This window comes from Harpia harpyja, chromosome 1 (genome assembly GCF_026419915.1).
Source record: "Harpia harpyja isolate bHarHar1 chromosome 1, bHarHar1 primary haplotype, whole genome shotgun sequence".
In the NCBI taxonomy this organism is placed as follows: Eukaryota; Metazoa; Chordata; class Aves; order Accipitriformes; family Accipitridae; genus Harpia; species Harpia harpyja.
Genome location: NC_068940.1, coordinates 107,591,244 through 107,608,375, shown reverse-complemented (window position 1 = coordinate 107,608,375; position 17,132 = coordinate 107,591,244). Strand labels below are relative to the sequence as shown.

Below are 17,132 nucleotides of genomic sequence, written 5' to 3'. Positions count from 1 at the left end.
ACCACAGGCAGAAGCAGTTTGTGTCAGTCGGCACTGATGGTACCTGGCAGACAGACACGGAGCCTCCTGAGGGCTGCTCTGCCTCCGTCCGACCCAGTGATACAGCTCGCCTCGCTGCAGATATCCACGGTATCATGAGCTCACCACCCGGAGTAGGGCAGAAATCAGCCATGCCACGGTGTGTCTTATCCGCTCCCCTTTAGACGCCTGCTGTAGCATCTCTCTCCTTGCTGGATCTCTGCTGCCTATGGATGAAAACTGGTTTACCTCCCTCCCTTGAAGATGGAGAGGTTGTGGCCTCCAAAACAGGTGAGCTCCATCTCATCTGACTTCCAAGCAAGCCTGACTGTCATGGTCAGCCCCATGCTTGCTATGGGGACTCCTGCCTCCCTCCAGGCAGCAGAAATAGAAGGGAAAACACAATTTTGCATAGCCAAGCTGTCCGCACAAGTCCCTCACAGCATGCTTGGGTCTTGATTGGAAATGCAGAGCTGTCTCTCTCCTCACACTACCCACTCCCCCAGCCTTGTGCATTCGCAGCGTAGGGTTATGATCCTTTTCCCACGCTGGGATGCCCTGTGCTGGGCATGGATGGGCCAGCTCTCCTGCCTGTGTTGTCAGGGACTGGGAGGATGGAGGGGTGGACGGGAGCTCTGAGACAAGGGACCACAGCATGCTTTTTCAAGGGTAGTCCCCAGATGTGGCTGCACCCTGGCTGGTACACCGCTATCTTCATATGATTTGCCATAACAGATCCCCCAGTTTTCTCCCATCCTGTGAGCTCACCCATGGTGTCCTGTCATGGGCGGGGAGAAACCGGCATGGAAAGCTCTGCAAACTGCCTGGGTGGACCCAAACCTGAACTCCTGACAGCTTTCCTTAGCCTTTATAACACCTAATATCAGCTGAAAGCCAGACGCGGCTGAGAGCCTGGTTCATGCTGCCTTGGAACGCAAAACAACCTCAATCACAGGGACAATGAAGGGGCCCTGTCTCCTCTGGTCCCCCCCTTCCCAGGAACAGGAATCCCATTTATTTCTCTCCCAAGCTCCTGGCCCAGCCTTTAGGGCCTTGCCTTCCCACACTCCTCTGCTACTTCTGCCTGGTTGGTGTAATTAATTTGCATGCTCTCATATCCCCACTTTCTTGCCAGCGCTTGTGGGACGGGATGCTCAGCAAAACTCCCTGCACAGAGGACGCAAGAGGCAAGGCAAAGGCTCAGCAGGCAAGTTTTAAAGCAGGCAGCCCTCCCTCTCGTACTACTGTAGGCAGAGCAGCCAGGAAACCCACGGAGAGGGTTTCTTTCTTTCTTTCTTTCTATTTTTTTCCCTCTTCCCTTCGCCTTTCCTTTCCCGCCCCCATCCGCAGCCCGTCCCCCGTCCTTGCTCCCGGCACCATGCCTCCTGGAACGTCGCAGCTCCGCTCTTTCATGAGCAGTGTGTGGTATTATGACTCCGGCGATGCTGAGCCCTGCCAGCACGCCTCAAACCACAGGTATCTGATCCCGTCCCAAGCCCCGTAAGACTGATTAATGTCCTGATTCACAACCCGATAGGGTCGGCACCATCGGTGGCCGAGACGGGGACACCACCCCGCTCCAATTTTTCTCCTCTCCTCCCTGCAGACCCCCTCTCCCTTCGCTCGGGGAGCGTGTGTGTGTGTGCGCGCGTGGGGATCCGTTCCAAAAAAACCACCCGGCAGCAACCGCGGGAGCGCGGGAGCCACTAGCAGCAGCCAGGAGCTGTGCATGGTTGGGGTGCCGTTACAACAAGGCCAGCTCTGTGATTACGGCACATTAAACCCTCAGTGCGGTGCAGGCAGCTCTGGAGCATGACGTCCTCCCAGTTCCAGCCAGTCAGCTCCGGCATCCCTCTCATCTCCTCCTTTTGCTGGGCATGGAGGGGAGACACTGGAAGGCTTGACGTGCTGCTCACCTGGAGCTGAGGGTCTCAGAGCCACGACGGGAAGGCACGGCGAGGAGAAAAGCTGCGGTGGCCGTGAATGCCTTGGTGGGAGATGGAGGGGAGGGAGGAGGAGGAGGAAGGTCCCCGGAGTGAAAAGCACAGGCTGTGACCCAGCGCAAGAGGCCAAATCAACCCTGGAGCATGTTGCAATGGGGCATCCGTGCATCTCGCTGTGGGGATAGAAGCATCCCCACACACCAGGGGTACTGGGCAGTAAATGGTGGTGGGAGTCCCGATAGAGCCTTGTTTTGGGGCTGTTGATGCCTCGGATGTGCCTATAGCAGGAATCCAGCCAGGCACCCGTGGAGCGGGACCTGCTGCAGTGTGGGATTCCTGCTCACGGGACCACAAGTACCAGCTAATCCTGTGTGAGAAAATAAATCACCTGGGTCCTGTTCTCTGTCCCCTTTGACCATGCCCACATCCATATGTCTACAGTATCTTTTTCCCAAAGCAGTGTGGCCTCATCCAAACCACCTCCTAGAGCCCACAGTACACCTGAAATGTGCCTAAGCATTATTCGGGGTGGTGCAGGCTGGCAAGAGCTAAAGCAATGCCAGGGACTGTGCTGGCGGTAAAACAACGTGGAGGATTGCAGAACAGCACTTCGTCCCTAGCCTGACTGTTTTTTCTTATTAGTAAAGGTAAAACCTTGTCAGCTGGGAGCTTCTTTAGGCAGTGACAGTGTCTCGTCTGTCCTCTCTTGTCCATCCTTCTCGTGGATTGGAGGAAAAACCCTGGTCCTCAATGCTTCCTCTCCCTTGCCCAGTTCAAAAAGAGCCTCTTGCCCCATCGAAGCACTGCCAGCCCTTGGGATGGGACATGTCCCCTCCCTGTACGCTTGTACATACCCCTACCCTGTTCCAGGGCTCAAATACCAACCCAAGGCTTTAATCTAAGGCCTTGGACCCTCCCCAAAATGGTCTTATCACCTGCCATCTCATGACCTGTATTCACTAGAAATACCATCTTTGCGTTGCAACAAGCCAGAGATACCAGCTTTGCCTTCCTAAGCACCATGTTTCCAGCCATGAACAGGTGATTTGTAGGAGGTGTGGGACCTGTTCCAGTGTCTGTCACGCTCATTTTCCCCAACCTTGCAGCAACAAGGCTGGAAGAGGAGACACAAAATGCTGGGATTTTATGGGTCAAACATGGGGCCTTCTCTTCCCAGTTCATTCTGCTTTGCATTGCCCTGCAGGCTTTCTGGGGAACATGAGCTTCCCAACCTGATGCTTTTGGAGGTATGAACTACAGATCTTTGCCTGGTCCACATTCTACAGGGTGTTAACTCTGAACCCTAAGAAGGTACTTCCCACTGGAGTATTCTTCCCTTCTATTTCATTTTAGATGTCTGTTTTGAAAGCTGGGGGCTTATCTGCCCTCTGCCATCCAGAGGGACCTTGACAGGCTTGAGAGGTGGGCCCATGCGAATCTCATGAAGTTCAGCAAGGCCAAGTGCAGGGTCCTGCACATGGGTCAGGGCAATCCCAAGCACAAATACAGGCTGAGCGATGAATGGATTGAGAGCAACCATGAGGAGAACGACTTGGGGGTGTTGGGCATAACGGCGTTACCAAGAGGCAAAGGGGAAAGTGATGAATAAGGAAATCCAGAAGAAAAGCAAAAGTTACTGCCACAGCAGTGAGACGATGCGTAATTGGTTCTTCTGGAGGACTGACAGTGCTGATAATGAAGGCTGGCACTGTCAGCAGAGTAGAAAGGATTTAGGCACCAGGCTGGGAAAGGTCTCTGTGCACACCCTGTGGACCTTCACCCGTGCGTGCTCCCAGTGACAGCTCTGACAGCTGTTTTGCAGCAGATTTGGCTGCATTGCAATTACAGGAGGGATGGGCGATTCACCTTCATGTCAGCAGAAACAGGAAAACTGGCAAACAGAAGGACGCAGGGATCCACCTGGGCTGTCTGCTCCTACTCCACCTCAGGCCTCTCCTCCGTTCAGCTCTGCTCATGGGATGGCAGTCAGTTCACCCTTTGGCTTGGCCATTGTTCTGCTTATCTGGGTAACTCAGAGCCCTTATCACCCCAGGAAACGCTGAGTCAGGTCAGCCAAGCACATGCCCGTATTGACCCCTACCGAGATCCTCTTTGTGTTCAGACTTGTTGGCACCGAACCAGGGCCAGACCCTTACCTGGGTGCAAAACAAGGGCTGACTCTGTTCCATTTTCACCAGCTGAAGCACTCTCCCCTCCCCCTGCTCCTCTGTAATCCTGAGTCATCTTTTGCTGATGATAGAGTAAATTAGGAGTACACAATAGCTGTAACTTTGAGTGGCCTGATTTCCCACTTCCAGTCCTACAAAATATGTGCAAAAGGCACTTAAAGTTCAATTTGTTGATCACACCAACCTTGTCAATGACACCAAGGGATGCAAGGGCAAAATCAGTACGAAAATTTGGGTAGGAGAGAAGAAAAAGCAATCATCTATTGCACAGCCTGCTTTAAACACTGATGCTAAATTTGCTCAAATCTCAGAGATTCAGACATCATGAACTGGCATCCTTTAAGAATGGATCCAAATCCACAGCTGAATTCAGCTCCGGCCTGTGGTTTGAAAAATCCAGCCTGCCAGCATGCTTATCATCCTTCCCCACTGCCACCATAGCCAGAAACAGGAGCGACACTCCCCCCTTTCAGCTCCCCCCCCCAAAACTGCTCTTGTTTAAACGCTTTCAAGAAGGCATTCATTGCACAAGGCAGCCAGCCACAAAATAAGCTACTGAAGCATGGCCGAACATGGTTTGGAGAAGCATCTGGAAACTGGGGGCTTGTCATCTGACCCAGACCTCTCAATTTGCAGAATCCTCTCCCTTCCCATCCAGATGCAACCCAGGGCCAGGAGACCAGGACCAGCATGTGCCAGTTAGGCTTCTCCAATTTACCCTCCGGCTGTCTCCTTATTTCCCTGCAGTGACACTGATTGACATCAGATGAGATTCTCTTGGCCCTTCTGCACTCCACAGGAACACCACTGATTTACGCCAGCAGAAGGCTCTGGCCCCTTGAGCTTTGTGGTTTCTATGATGAGGTTAAGGCAAATCACAGAGAAAATCTGATCCCAGGAATGAAACAGAAAAAAACAACAAACATGCTTCATTGTGGTGGTGAAAGGCTGACGGAGAAACACCAGTCATGGTGGGAAATGAATTGGAGATGAAGCTGGTACTCTGCAGTGGGATCATATGGTGGGATGCTCGAGACTGTTTAACAATGCTACGGCATGAGTCAGAGCCATGCAGTTATACCCGCACGCTCACTTTTGTATATACACCCATACACAACAGTTTTCTACCAAACCCCATGTCTTTGTTAGCTGAGGAAATAAGATCTCGAAGCCCACCCGGGTTCTGTGGGGTGCCGTCACAGATGAGCTGATCTGTGGGGGGATGCTCTGCAGCTCAGTGGGTCCCTTGAGGATATGGGGCAGCTCTGAGATGCGTGGACACCCATTGCTGACATCTAAAGCCAAGCAAGGGTAATCAGCCCTATCCTGCTTTGTCCCCATCCAGTGGCTAGCCTGGGTAAACAGTCCTGGTAATTTAGTAAAAGTGAAAATAAGCCACATCTGCATTAGATACAGTGCATCAGACCCTCTGACCACCTACGGGTGTGTGTTTTAGTAACCATGGCTATTTAGACTGGGAAAATGTTTCCACCTCAGTGCCTTTCTTTTATCCTTTTCTGGGAAGAACAATAAAAATAAACCACGTTTCCAAATGCACAGAGTCCACCTTCATTCCCACAAGTCTTCTGTGCCGTTGCTGCACACACAGAGCAAGAAATGCCTGAAAGCACACAGAAAGTCAATGGGAGAGCTAAATCTCAACTCCTAGTCTCCTCTCCTTACTGAAGAGGCCATTTTAGAGCAAGCAATTCAGTGAGTGTAACCTCGAGGGCACTGGAAGAAAACACAAGCTCAGAGAAAACTTTGGGGATATCAACTCTGAGAGGTTAAAAGGCTTCATAAGCTGATGGCTCTTGATAAGCCAGCAATTCTAGCTTTTGAAGCTCTAGATGTTGGTCATCTCTTAGCAGTCCCACCTCTTATCAGCTCCCTCCCACTTTTATTTTAAATTTTTTTTTTTTGCTGTATTTTTACTGAGCTGAGTGAAATTGCTAACCACAAAATAGATATGCTGTGTAATGTTGCTTTATTGATCTTACTCTTCGAGTGCAGCCAGGAGAAACAGGTCATTTCCTTGCAATCACTCGCCATAGCCGGTGTCTCAAAGCTACTTTAGCTCTGATTGCTCATTATCTGAAAGGAGAAGTGGTTTGCGATGTAGGAGTCGAGAAGAAAGTCAAGGTAAGGTTGAGGTGAAGCAGGAGTTTAGGCAATAGAAGTGGGATAGATGGAAATAGCATGTGAAGTCCATAGAAATCAGTCCAGTGGTTCCACTGAATTCTGGAATTTGATTTGTATCTTTGCAAAACAAAAGAGGCTGGTTACTGGCTATTTGCTCCTGGAGGAGATCAGGCATTGCATGTTTTAATTCACAAAAGCAATGAATTAATTACTCCGCAGGTCAGCCTATGGTTTCCTACAGCTGAGCTGTCTCAGGAGCCCCACTACATCCCTAAATAAAGTGGGTCAGAGACCATTCTCAGGTCTTGCAGGTAAGGGAAGTGGCAGTAACACGGTCTGGGTGCAACTGAGCCTGTGCACGGCCCAGAGTCAGCCTTGTCTTTTGGTGGGCTTCCATGTGCCTACAGGGAGTGGTCTGAATGCAGCCCCTTGTGCCTTCCAAGTTGGTCAGAAATGTTGATTTCTTTCTGCCTAGCCTTGTGAAAGAAAGGCCAAAGACAGAGACAGAAATGACAGAGCAGGCTGTCATCACAGCGGGGAGATGGAGCTGGGGAACAACCCAGTGCAGGGAAGTGTGAACAAAATCAGGTTCGAATGATGCTCCCAAGTCCAGGAGTCCCAGTCTTCCTGGGCAGAGCAGGGCCAGGGTGCTTCCAGCTTCTGAAACCCTCCTTTTCCTCCTGAACTAAGAAATGTCCCACTCCGTATCTGCTACCAGCACCATTCCTGTGGTTAGTGTACAGGATGGGCCGGGGGCTCTCCTGGTTTGCTGCAATCCCTTGAGTGCTCTTAGGCATATAAACCAGATGAATAAGTGAAGGCAATAAGATAATGATTACATGACTTACTAGTAGTCCTAAACAGCGGCAGAGTCCCCCAAAGCCCCACTGAGTCTCAGTTAATTGATTATTTGTCCTCTGCTACATGCCCAAGAGGTGGTAGTTCCCTACCGTCTGCTGCTCCTTACAAAGTGCCTCATCCCTTAACCCATGGCAAGCACGAGCTAAGTTTTGCATACCACTCTCTTTTCTACTAAAACATACGAAAAAAACGATTTAGGTCCCAAGCCAAAGTTCAGTGAAGGGAAGAGAAGGTTTTCTAAGGACACCCAGTGACTTTCAAACCTGCCTTTACAGATGCAATTGAGGCTGCTTCTTGCTCTCAGTGTGGCAAAACCAAGCAGATAAATAGACTGAAATGCTTGGAGAGAGGGGAAGGGAGACTGAAGTAACGATAACATCGAGGAACCCTGATTAGCAACAGGGCAGCCATGTGAAAAACGAGATAACCAGCCTGCCTGGCGTGCTGAGACAGCAACTCCTGTCTCCAGTCCTTGCCCCAGACACTGATCTAGGAGGAGGTCTTTTTCGAGGGGCCAAGTCTCCTTTTGATGAGCTGCCCTTATCTGACAGATGGCCGATACTCGAGGTCGTTAGGGTAGACAGACTCAAAGACACCAAATACCTTTGGACTTTGAAGGTTCACTTGTTCTGCACTTTGATAGGGTCAGAGAGGTGGGCTAGGGCAGGATGGCTGCGTTGCCTAGTCCTGCCTGGCTCAACACCTTCCTCTACTTGGACACAGGGGGAACGGTTTGGCTTGGCCATTTCACTGTCCCCCGCAAACCCAAGAGTGTAGTCTTATCCAATACCCCCGACCTACGTTATCCTGCGCCACCACTTGCCACCGTCTGCAGGACTCGCCTGCTCAGATGAAATCTCTGCCAAGAAGCGTGCTAATGATCAGGTGGTGTGGCTGATGGAGGGGAGGTTGGGAGGTAGCACGAAGCCTACGCTGAGCTCCCACTGAGCCCCGTGGCTCACATCGTTGCTGTACGTGTATTTATTGCCAAGGAACGGGAGGTACAACAGGGATGGGGTGTGGATCTGTCAAGTGGAGGATTTGGGGGGGCTTTACGCCAGAGTAACATGACTGTACAACCATGGTGTCAGGGCAAACCTGCACACGTTGCTGGCCACTCATCCCTTCTTGTCCCCACCTCTGTCACCCAATCTCTCCCTCCCGTGTCTTGGGGATTCACGCAAGACTTTTTTGTGCAGAAGCCATCCACTGACCCAGCTACAAACCTTCTCCTACACTTATTCTCATTTTTCCGTCTTGGGTTAGTTTTGTGCAAGCTCAGTGAGTTGAATCAGCTCATGGAAGGGTGCACATGGTCAGGAGGGAAGAAGGCAGACAGGAGTACAATCCCTGTGCTGCTGAAATACCTTGAACCACAGATGCTGGAGGGGTGAGAGGGAAAAGGGGCAGAGAAGTCCACTTTCTGCTTTGCTGGGTAAAGGGAAAAACATGTGGCCAGAAAGACAGGCCAGCCTTGCAGAAGATTTCAACAACTGAACTGTCACCTGAATGCTCTCAGAGGGATTTGTGTTACAGGAGGAACAAAGTACGATCTGTTAAAAGGATGCCATCAGTCCAAAATTTTCCTTTCTTGAAAATCAGGTTTCTGGAAGTCAGTCCAAGCTGAGCCTCCAAAGGTAAAGGAAAACCCTAAAACACAGAGCCCCTCTAATAACTGTCAAGGGTCAGCCTGGCCTCAGCAGAAATAAAGGGGTTAATGCCAAGCCAGGTATATCAAGCATGGGTTTTGGGTGTTTTCTTCCCATGGCACAAGACAGCAAAGCTCAGTCTGACCCAGCAGATATTCTGCTGGCTGAGTTTCAGCCCCAAGGGTTATTTGTTTATTGCCACGTCACGAAAGGTGCAACACAAAGATCATCTATAGTACAGCAGCTCTTGCAAGGCCAGCTGAAGTTTGAGGTGCTATAGGTTGAGATAGCCAAATGATATTATAAGCCAAGTGGATGCAGAGGGAGAAAGCACATTCTCCGTGTTGAGGCAAAGTATCTTTGTTATGGTCTAAACTTTAACACAGGCCGATCCTGTTGAGTTCTTTCTTTTGGTCAGGGCTTGCCCTAAGGAACAAGTTTTCTTTGCCTTTTTTTTTTGTTGTTGTAATGGTTACTAATTGAGACACACCAAAATTTCACTTGCAGCAGGAGCTGAGCAGACAGACAAACCCCTCTATGCTTGCCCTTTTGCAGAGAAACAGCCCATCCAAAAGGGTGGGGGATCCCTGCTGGCTTCTCCCTTTGATCCGGACAGTGTCAAGGGGAGAGGGGGTTTGGAGGGATCAGAGCTCAAAAGGCTGAGATGAGCCCAGCGACAGCCGTGGGGTCGGAAAGCTGCACGGTCTAGCGAGTACCTAAAGACACGCCGGACTTCGTTGCCCTCTCCCAGCCGAGCGGGATGAGGATGGAGCCATTCAGCAGCAATGAGGGCCAGCTCCCGGGAAGGGTTTAAGTCAGAGGCAGCTGTAGTCTGGCTCTGCTATTCCCTCCTCCTGGTCTTTAGGCACAAAGAAAATTCAATGACTGCAGGGTTTAGTTGGAGCCATAGCTCTGCCACCGACTCCAAGGAGCGGGATTTCTCCAGCCTTACATCTCAGTGCCAGGAGAGGTGCGTTACCACCTCACCCCACACTGCTTGGTCGGAGGGAATAGCTGCGATTTGGGGGTTTCAGTGTGATGAGTGTTGTGTCTGTGCCTCAAATAACTTTGCAAACCAGGGACTGATTTCAACTGAATTTGATCGAGGGGCTGAGCGGTGCATTTCCCAAGCAGAAGGAAATCCTCCAGCCAGCATCTTTACACCCTCGGAGAGTCCCTTATCGGTACACCCAGCCCAGGAAAAGAGAAGATACAAGACCCACGGCTGTGGGACGACTCTCAGCATCGTTTTTCAAAGGGACGTGGGAGCGCAGGGCGGCAGCGGCAAGGGCAGCAGCTGTCTCGGCTTGAGCTGTCTGGGCTGGGGGTACCCCTCGCAGGGACCGCAGACACGCCGCCCTAGCCAGAATAATCCCACTGGTCTCAAAACACCACTCCGAGGCTATTTCTAGGAGGCCAGAAACCAAACAACAACTGCCTGGACCTGAAAGGCACACCTCGGATTTAATTTCCTCCAGCCTTGACCCCCCCCCTTGCGTGCACAGTTGCCCTGTTGCTTTTCCTCTTCCCGATGCAAGGAGCTCACACCAAACCCAGCTTGCTCAGGTCAGACTTGCCACCGGGCAGCTGAACTTTTTTTGGCTTGCATGGGATGAAATCACAGCCCATGCATTACCCTGACGCAGAAGCTTGTTTGCTTTATATTTTGCGGTTGAGTATTTTATAGTCCGGGGATATCTGCTAATCCCGAAGTACAATAACAAAAATCGTATCTTTCATAAATACACAGGGCAGGGATGGGCACGCTCCCAAGCGTGTGTGGAGAAAAGAACATTTCCGACATTGTTTCTCTGCACTTGGAGCCTGTCTTTATTTAATGAAGTTAGACAGCTAGTCGGGATTTGCAGGATCTCTATATAGGATTATTTTATTATTATTATTCTTTGTATTATGGGCTGTGTTCTAAAGCAGAATATGATTATCTTTCCCTTCCAACTAGAAATTATTCAACTTCAAATCCTTCCCCTTTCCCGATCTATGAAGATGTGGGTCTGATTGGAGGAACAACGAGAAACAAGTCGAAGAGCCAAACACTGACCAGCACCTCCTTAATCCAGCTGCTTTGCCGTCTGAGCACCGGTGACCTGAGTATCACTCTGGTGTGAACTTTCTGATTTATACCAGACCTTCCTACCAGAGATCAACACCAATGCTGGTGTGGATGCAGCTCCCTTGGGCTGGGATCCTTCTGCAGGTGACCTGGCTGAGCTTGTCCCTGTGTTTTTGGGTTATGCCTGCAAGAAAGGGCTCCAAATCCCTTCCTGACACCCCTTGAATTTCTGGGGGAGTGCTACAGCCTCTCTGCAAAACCAGAGGGAAACTTCTGCATTGCCTGAGCGGGGCCAGGGCTGGGGAACCGCAGGCTGCAGCAGACAGAAAGGGGTCGAGACCGTTCTGCTGCCAAAACACATCCCCCAAAATGTGCAGCACCTTCTGCAAGGCCCTGAGCGCTGCTGAAAGGCGAGACCCCCCCCCAGTAAAGCAGGGGGTGCCTTTTGCTACCCATTTCATACCCCACATGGACCTGCTTTCCCGGGTCACGTTGAGCTCAGCTGACTGCTCCCGGCTCAGCCTGATACCTGTTTCCCCAAAACGGAGCTATTTTGATCCAAAGCCTTGCAGAAGGCTGGTGGCTTTATTATTATTATTATGATGATGATGATGATGATGATGATGATGATGATGATGATGCAGAATATCTCCTCCAGTGACAACTGGGTTGGGGGCTGCCAGGCTGAGACTGGGGGCTTTCGGCTGGGAGTGGGACATGGGGAGGTTTTTCTGCAAGGAGATCTGGCAGCGTCTTTCAGGTAAAATCATAATGCCTACATCTTAACTTCTCCCATGGTCTGCTGGTGTCAGACTCCACTTTTAAAGCTCCTTTTGCACACATCTTCTTTTCAAGCCCATGTTTGCAGGGCTCTCTGCCTCCGGCCAATCTTGCTTCCCCGGCCCTTGGACCAAATAGCAGAATTAACCCAAATCTATCCCTTCACCCTCGCTGTTTAGGGAGGACTTCTCTGGATTACCAGGGGAGTTGGAGGAGAGCAGATCTTCGCCCAATACTTTACCCCACATCAAAGACGGCCGTCTGTCCCTTCAGCTGCCCCTCAAAAGCTCAGGGCAGGGATGCTGATCTCGCTATGGATTTTGCGTGGCTGCAGGCTCATGGGGCGGGGACGGTGGGGGGGCACGATTTCTGCACAAACACTTTTAATTCTGAGAGGACTCACTCCCACAGCATTTTTCCGTGTGCTGAATTTCCCACCCTGGTTTACAGTTAATGCAGGGACACGCAGCCTGTGTGCTGCGGAGAAGTGATTCAGCTGCCAGCGTCCTGCCCCATGATGTTCCAGTGCCATAGGCCATCAGAGAAACTATTTCCCATCCCTACTTCAGCACTCTTGCTTCAAAAAGTGTCTTTACTATCATCTTTGGTGGCTGACAAAAAGGAATAACGGGACCGACAGCTTCAGATTTAGGTCACACCGTGCTCTTCCCGATCTCGGCATCACCAACTCTCAGATGCAAAGCAACCGAGCTGCAAAAAGCCCAGCAATTAGGGTCATGGCTCTCAAGATTCAAGTCTTCCAGCCTCAGACAGATGAATTGTGCCCTGAAGCTCTGAGCGGTCGGCTGCCTCAGTCTGCGGGAATCCTCCTGACTCCAACCCCACAACAGAACTTTGCTTTGCTCTGCTGGGGGAGTGAAAGATCGGGTACCACTTTTATCTTAGCCCAAAGCTGCCACGGAACCTGTCTCTAAATTAAGTACTTGCATCCCCATCCTTCTGCAACAGCCCTCATTGATTTTTGCTTGTTGCTTCTAGGAGAGAAGCACTTGTTGACTTCTATTGATGGCAGCACATAAAACACACTCAGACCCGCTAGCCAAATATCAAGTATATATACAACCCTTCTTACAGTGTAGCTACCAAGACATCACTGTGCTGAAACATGCAGTCAATACCATTCTGTGTTTTCAAAGTTCATTTAAAAACCAAGTTAGTTTGGGAAAGAAACAACAACAGCAAAAAAAAAACAAAACCAAAAATCAGGCTCTAGGCACCCTGCAAGTTGTCCCCTGCCTCGCAAGTTGCTGTACAGCGGGATGACATGGGGCTGACCTTCTTATTCTGCCTAAGTGGATGCTAGAAGGGACACACAACATCTCTGCAGCCCCTGAATTGTCAGGACAACTTTTCAAACCTTCTGGCAACTCCTTCAGCTGTCAATAGTGGGTTTGAAAAGCAAGGGAAGTGTCTGAACCATGAACTTCAGCCTGGGCCTAATTAAACCCATTGGGGTTTCTAGTGGCAGGACCCTAAATCAGTGCAGGAGGGGATCAGGCTTTTGGAAACAAAACAGAAGAAATACTCTCGTGCATTCCGTAGCTAGCCCTTCCAAGAAAATTTCCCCGCTTTCTTGTGCCTCTGTGATTCTGGCAGCATTATTCCTGATTTATGCCCAGGTCCGGCTCGCCCTGAGCCGGTGCATGGGACACGCTCAGCTGCTCCAGCCGTGAGCCCTTCTCGCCGATAAATGCTGCTGAGCAAATCACTTGTGATCTGAAAATGTCTGTTGTGATGGGGGTATCAAAAATAAAATACCCACTGGGAACAAGAGACAGCTGAAACTTGGTTCACTGGCTGGTCCTCTGCACCTTCTGGAGGTACTGGGATGTAGTGGGAGAGGGGACTAAACCGGGACTGGGACTGGAGATGCACTCCACAGCCTCGCCTGGCTTTTCTGGGTCCTGAAGTTTGCCGAGCTCCAATCTGGCTGTTTCACGAACCTGATTTTCACTGGTACCAACAAAGACACCAAAGCTAGTGGGAATTTTGGTGCTGATTTCAGCGGCAGCAGGGCTGTGGAGGTGGGGGTAGCAGGTGCTATGGGACCTACCCAAAGTCATGATATGGCCCCGAAGTCAGCCATGGTCACGGAGATGCTAATCCTACCCAGAACAGGGGAGAAACCTCAACCATTACTAAACCCTCAAGAACTCTACAAGTGGTCCTCCCAATTTCCCCAATTTTCTTGGGGTTTTGAAAGTTTTATTTGTGCTTAGAGACAGAGCAAGACAGGGATGGACTGCAACAGCGATTGTTTTCCAGGGAGCTGTTTCTTCTCATTTATTGATGAGATGGTTCCCTCCAGCACGATGCTGGACGTCTGGGGGAAATACCCTCCCTACCAACCCGCACAGGCTCCCAAGCAATCCCTACCAAACCCAGGGGACAGAGCCCAGGGTGATGGGTCCTGGAGGGTCAGGGAGGACCTGGCTGGAGCCAGGGTCAGGGTGAGCCCGCTGCCTTTCAAACAACACATCTCCATCCCTCATGGAAAGCACACACCGCTTTAGGTGGTGGTCGTGCCCCTTCCTACGCCAGAAGGCACTGGGAAACGCTAGCAGTAGCGGTGGTTCCAGGGATGGAGAAAGCAAGGAGAGCACATGTCAAAGCAGCATGCCCATCGGTGGGTTAATATCTGGTGGCTGATTCCATGGGACATTTCCCTTCATTTCTGCAGAAGGGCTGTGGAGAACACTCGGGGCTGCAGAGGGGTGTCTGTAGATCTTAGCCCATTCCCCGTCACCACCATCAAGGCAGTTTTGACAGACTTTAGCCCTTTTTGCTACCTCTGGAGAGATATTCTCTCTCAGTGTGTGCGGGAACAGGTGAAAACAGTGCCAAGTAGCAAAGGGTTAATACTACTTTCATGCTCGGGAGTGTAAACTGTCTGCAAGCCCTGCACTCTAAGGTCCTCTCCAAATTTAATCCCAAAGAGGAAGGCACTGTTTTGCTGAGATTAGGCAGATTTGCAGATTAAGAAGATTAAATTAAAATTAAATTTGTCATCTTGGGGAGGGGCGTGGATAAAAAAAAAATAAAAAGAAAAGGAAAAGTTGCCTTTTACCCATAGGTGCCTTTTAATTTATTCCCCAAACCCCTGTCAAACTGCACGCGTTCCTGTCCGGAGGGGTTTAAAAGTGATTCAAACTCTTTGGGAAGCACAGACATTTTAATTTCATCTGGTGCAGCAACTCCGAGACCAACTGCACATACTATCTGCCAGCGAAATAAGCCACTGGGCTGAAAAAAAAAAAAAAAAAAACCCAGCGCTCTGCCTTCTAAATCCTTGATACAGTAAATTACTCATCAAGGAAACAGCCGCGCAGCTCGTTCAAGAATGCGAAGGGGAAAAGATTGAGGGACTCACCAGAGCGTAGACTGAACTCAATACGGAGCAGCAGAGGATCAAACCCAGACTGTGATAAACCAGATATGATCCCATATCCAAGAGGCTTCTTCCAGCATCCAAGCTCGCTCAGGGAAGTAGGAGGACGAGAGGTCTTCCAGCGCTCCGCTTGCAGATGATTTCTCCTTCTCTTTCCCTCCCGCCCCCCCCCCCCTTTCCAGAATTTGTGTTTGTTTGATTGTTTGTTTGTTTCCACAGTTTTAGCCAGAAAGGCACATGACAAGAAACCCCGGTCCTTTGCTTCGTTTTCTCATGGCTGGAGATGTGGGCAGCTCCCTAAATGCAACCGAGGAGCCCATGTGAAGCGAAGCGACTTCGCTCCCTTCAGAGCTGCAGCCCCTGGTGCTGTTTGTTTTCCGTGTGCATCTGTCTCCGAGCAGAAAAAATCACATCCATATGTCAAAACTGCTCTTCTGTTTCCTTTTTATGAGGCAGTGGGAAGTTCAAATAATTTCTTTGTCAAACGCAAACACACAGAAAGAGGGAGAGAGCGAGGGAGGGAGGGAGGGAGGGAGGGAGAAGGCGAGAGAGGGGTGGAAGGGGTGGGAGATTGGAGAGGGTGGGGGAGGCTTTTAACCACTGCTTTATTTTTAGATCCAGTAATTTTATCTTTTAGGTTTCAGAGGGGTTTGGGGGGGGCGGGGAAAAAAAAAAAAAAAAGCTTTTTTTTTCGTCTTCTCTTTTCGGTATGCAAACAAATCGCAAAGTCGAAAGTTAAAAAAAGCGAGAACTTGGAGATATTTTCACTCAGCAATTACCTTTTCGCAAACAGTGGTACTCTGGGGGATTTTTGCTTGTATATCCCGGCGCGTTTCAGCTCCACAATAGGTTTATTCTGCCAGCCTTCCAGGTTGCAGGGTGTTTTTGTTACAAATAGGGATTTTTGCTTCTCTCTCCCTCTCTGTCTCAAAGGATCTGCAGTTTCAAAAAGCCGATTGAGTAAGGCATGAAAGCGTGGGGCTGAAAGATCGCTCCCCCCCTCCTTAAAGTAGTTTATTTTAGATTCTTTTTTTTTTTTTTCCCGCGGCAAAAACGCTTTTCACTTACTCCGCGAAATGTTCTGAAATCCTCGGGGTTTGGCTTTTCTTTTTCTTTTTTAATTTTTAAAATTTTTTAATTTTTAAATTTTTTTTTTTTTTTTTTTTTTTCACTCATGCACCCACACGGGCACAAAACCCTCCATCCCCTGCCCTGGAGGAGCCTCCCGAAAAGCCGAGGAGGGGAGCTTGCACCCCCCGGAGCCCCCCGGGGGGAGCCGCCAAGTCCCCATCCCATCCCCCCCCGCCCCTGCTCCGGCCTGGATTTCACCGATTTTTCAGAGTTTCAGGGCAGGGATGTTACTCCCAGCTCAGCCGGGCGGTTTCATTCATAAAACTAGGAAAAGAAAAAAAAAAAAAAATAAAAGCAGCCCCCCCACTCCCCCCCCCACCAAAGCCAAGCTGTTGGGGGTTTATTTAAGAGACGAAAGCAGGCTCCAGGAACCATCCCCTTATCATTTTTTCGACGGGGGAGGAGAACCGAGGAGGGGAGGGGGCTAGAAATCATGACAAGGATGCAACACGCGGGCAGACACACGGCTCTGCGCTTAGGGCTGACTCATTGGGGGAACTTTGGAAATCAAGTCCTGGTGGTTTGGGTTTGTTTTTTTTTTTTTTCCTTTTTTTTTTTTCCCTTTCCTTGCAGAAGCAGCGGATATTTAAAAGGAGCTGAACGGCGGCAAGGAGGGGAAAAGAAAAAAACAAAAAAAAGCCAACCTCCTCTAGATCTATCAGAGAGCAGACGGTAAAAACATCAAGTTTTCGCAGAGTGGAGCTGTGTGCATTTCTGTTTTATTTTTTGGAGCGAAGAAAAAAAAAAAAAAAAGAAGAGCGAGTAAGAGAGAAAAAAACCCCAAAACTCTACAGTCGGTTTGTTGCTTGCTTTTTTTTTTTCACAGCCCCATGGCTGTGAATAGGTGCCTTCAGCTAATTTTATGAAAAGGGGCTCTTTCCAAGGCTAAGGTAGAGTAGGGCTTCCTGTAAGAGAGAGAGAGAGAGGGGAAAAAAAAAA

The 17,132-nt window shown here is 50.0% G+C and overlaps 1 protein-coding gene across 1 annotated transcript in view; it reads right to left on the bottom strand.

Annotated features, from left to right (window-relative positions):
- The window catches only part of PTH1R (parathyroid hormone 1 receptor), a 126,882-nt gene extending 111,642 nt beyond the window's left edge, over nucleotides 1–15,240 (bottom strand). The window contains exon 1 of the mRNA XM_052808891.1: nucleotides 15,045–15,240. Coding sequence (XP_052664851.1) covers nucleotides 15,045–15,119 — 75 coding nt within the window. The 5' untranslated portion in view covers nucleotides 15,120–15,240. The remainder of the gene's footprint in view (nucleotides 1–15,044) is intronic.
- Between the last annotated feature and the right edge of the window lie 1,892 nt (nucleotides 15,241–17,132).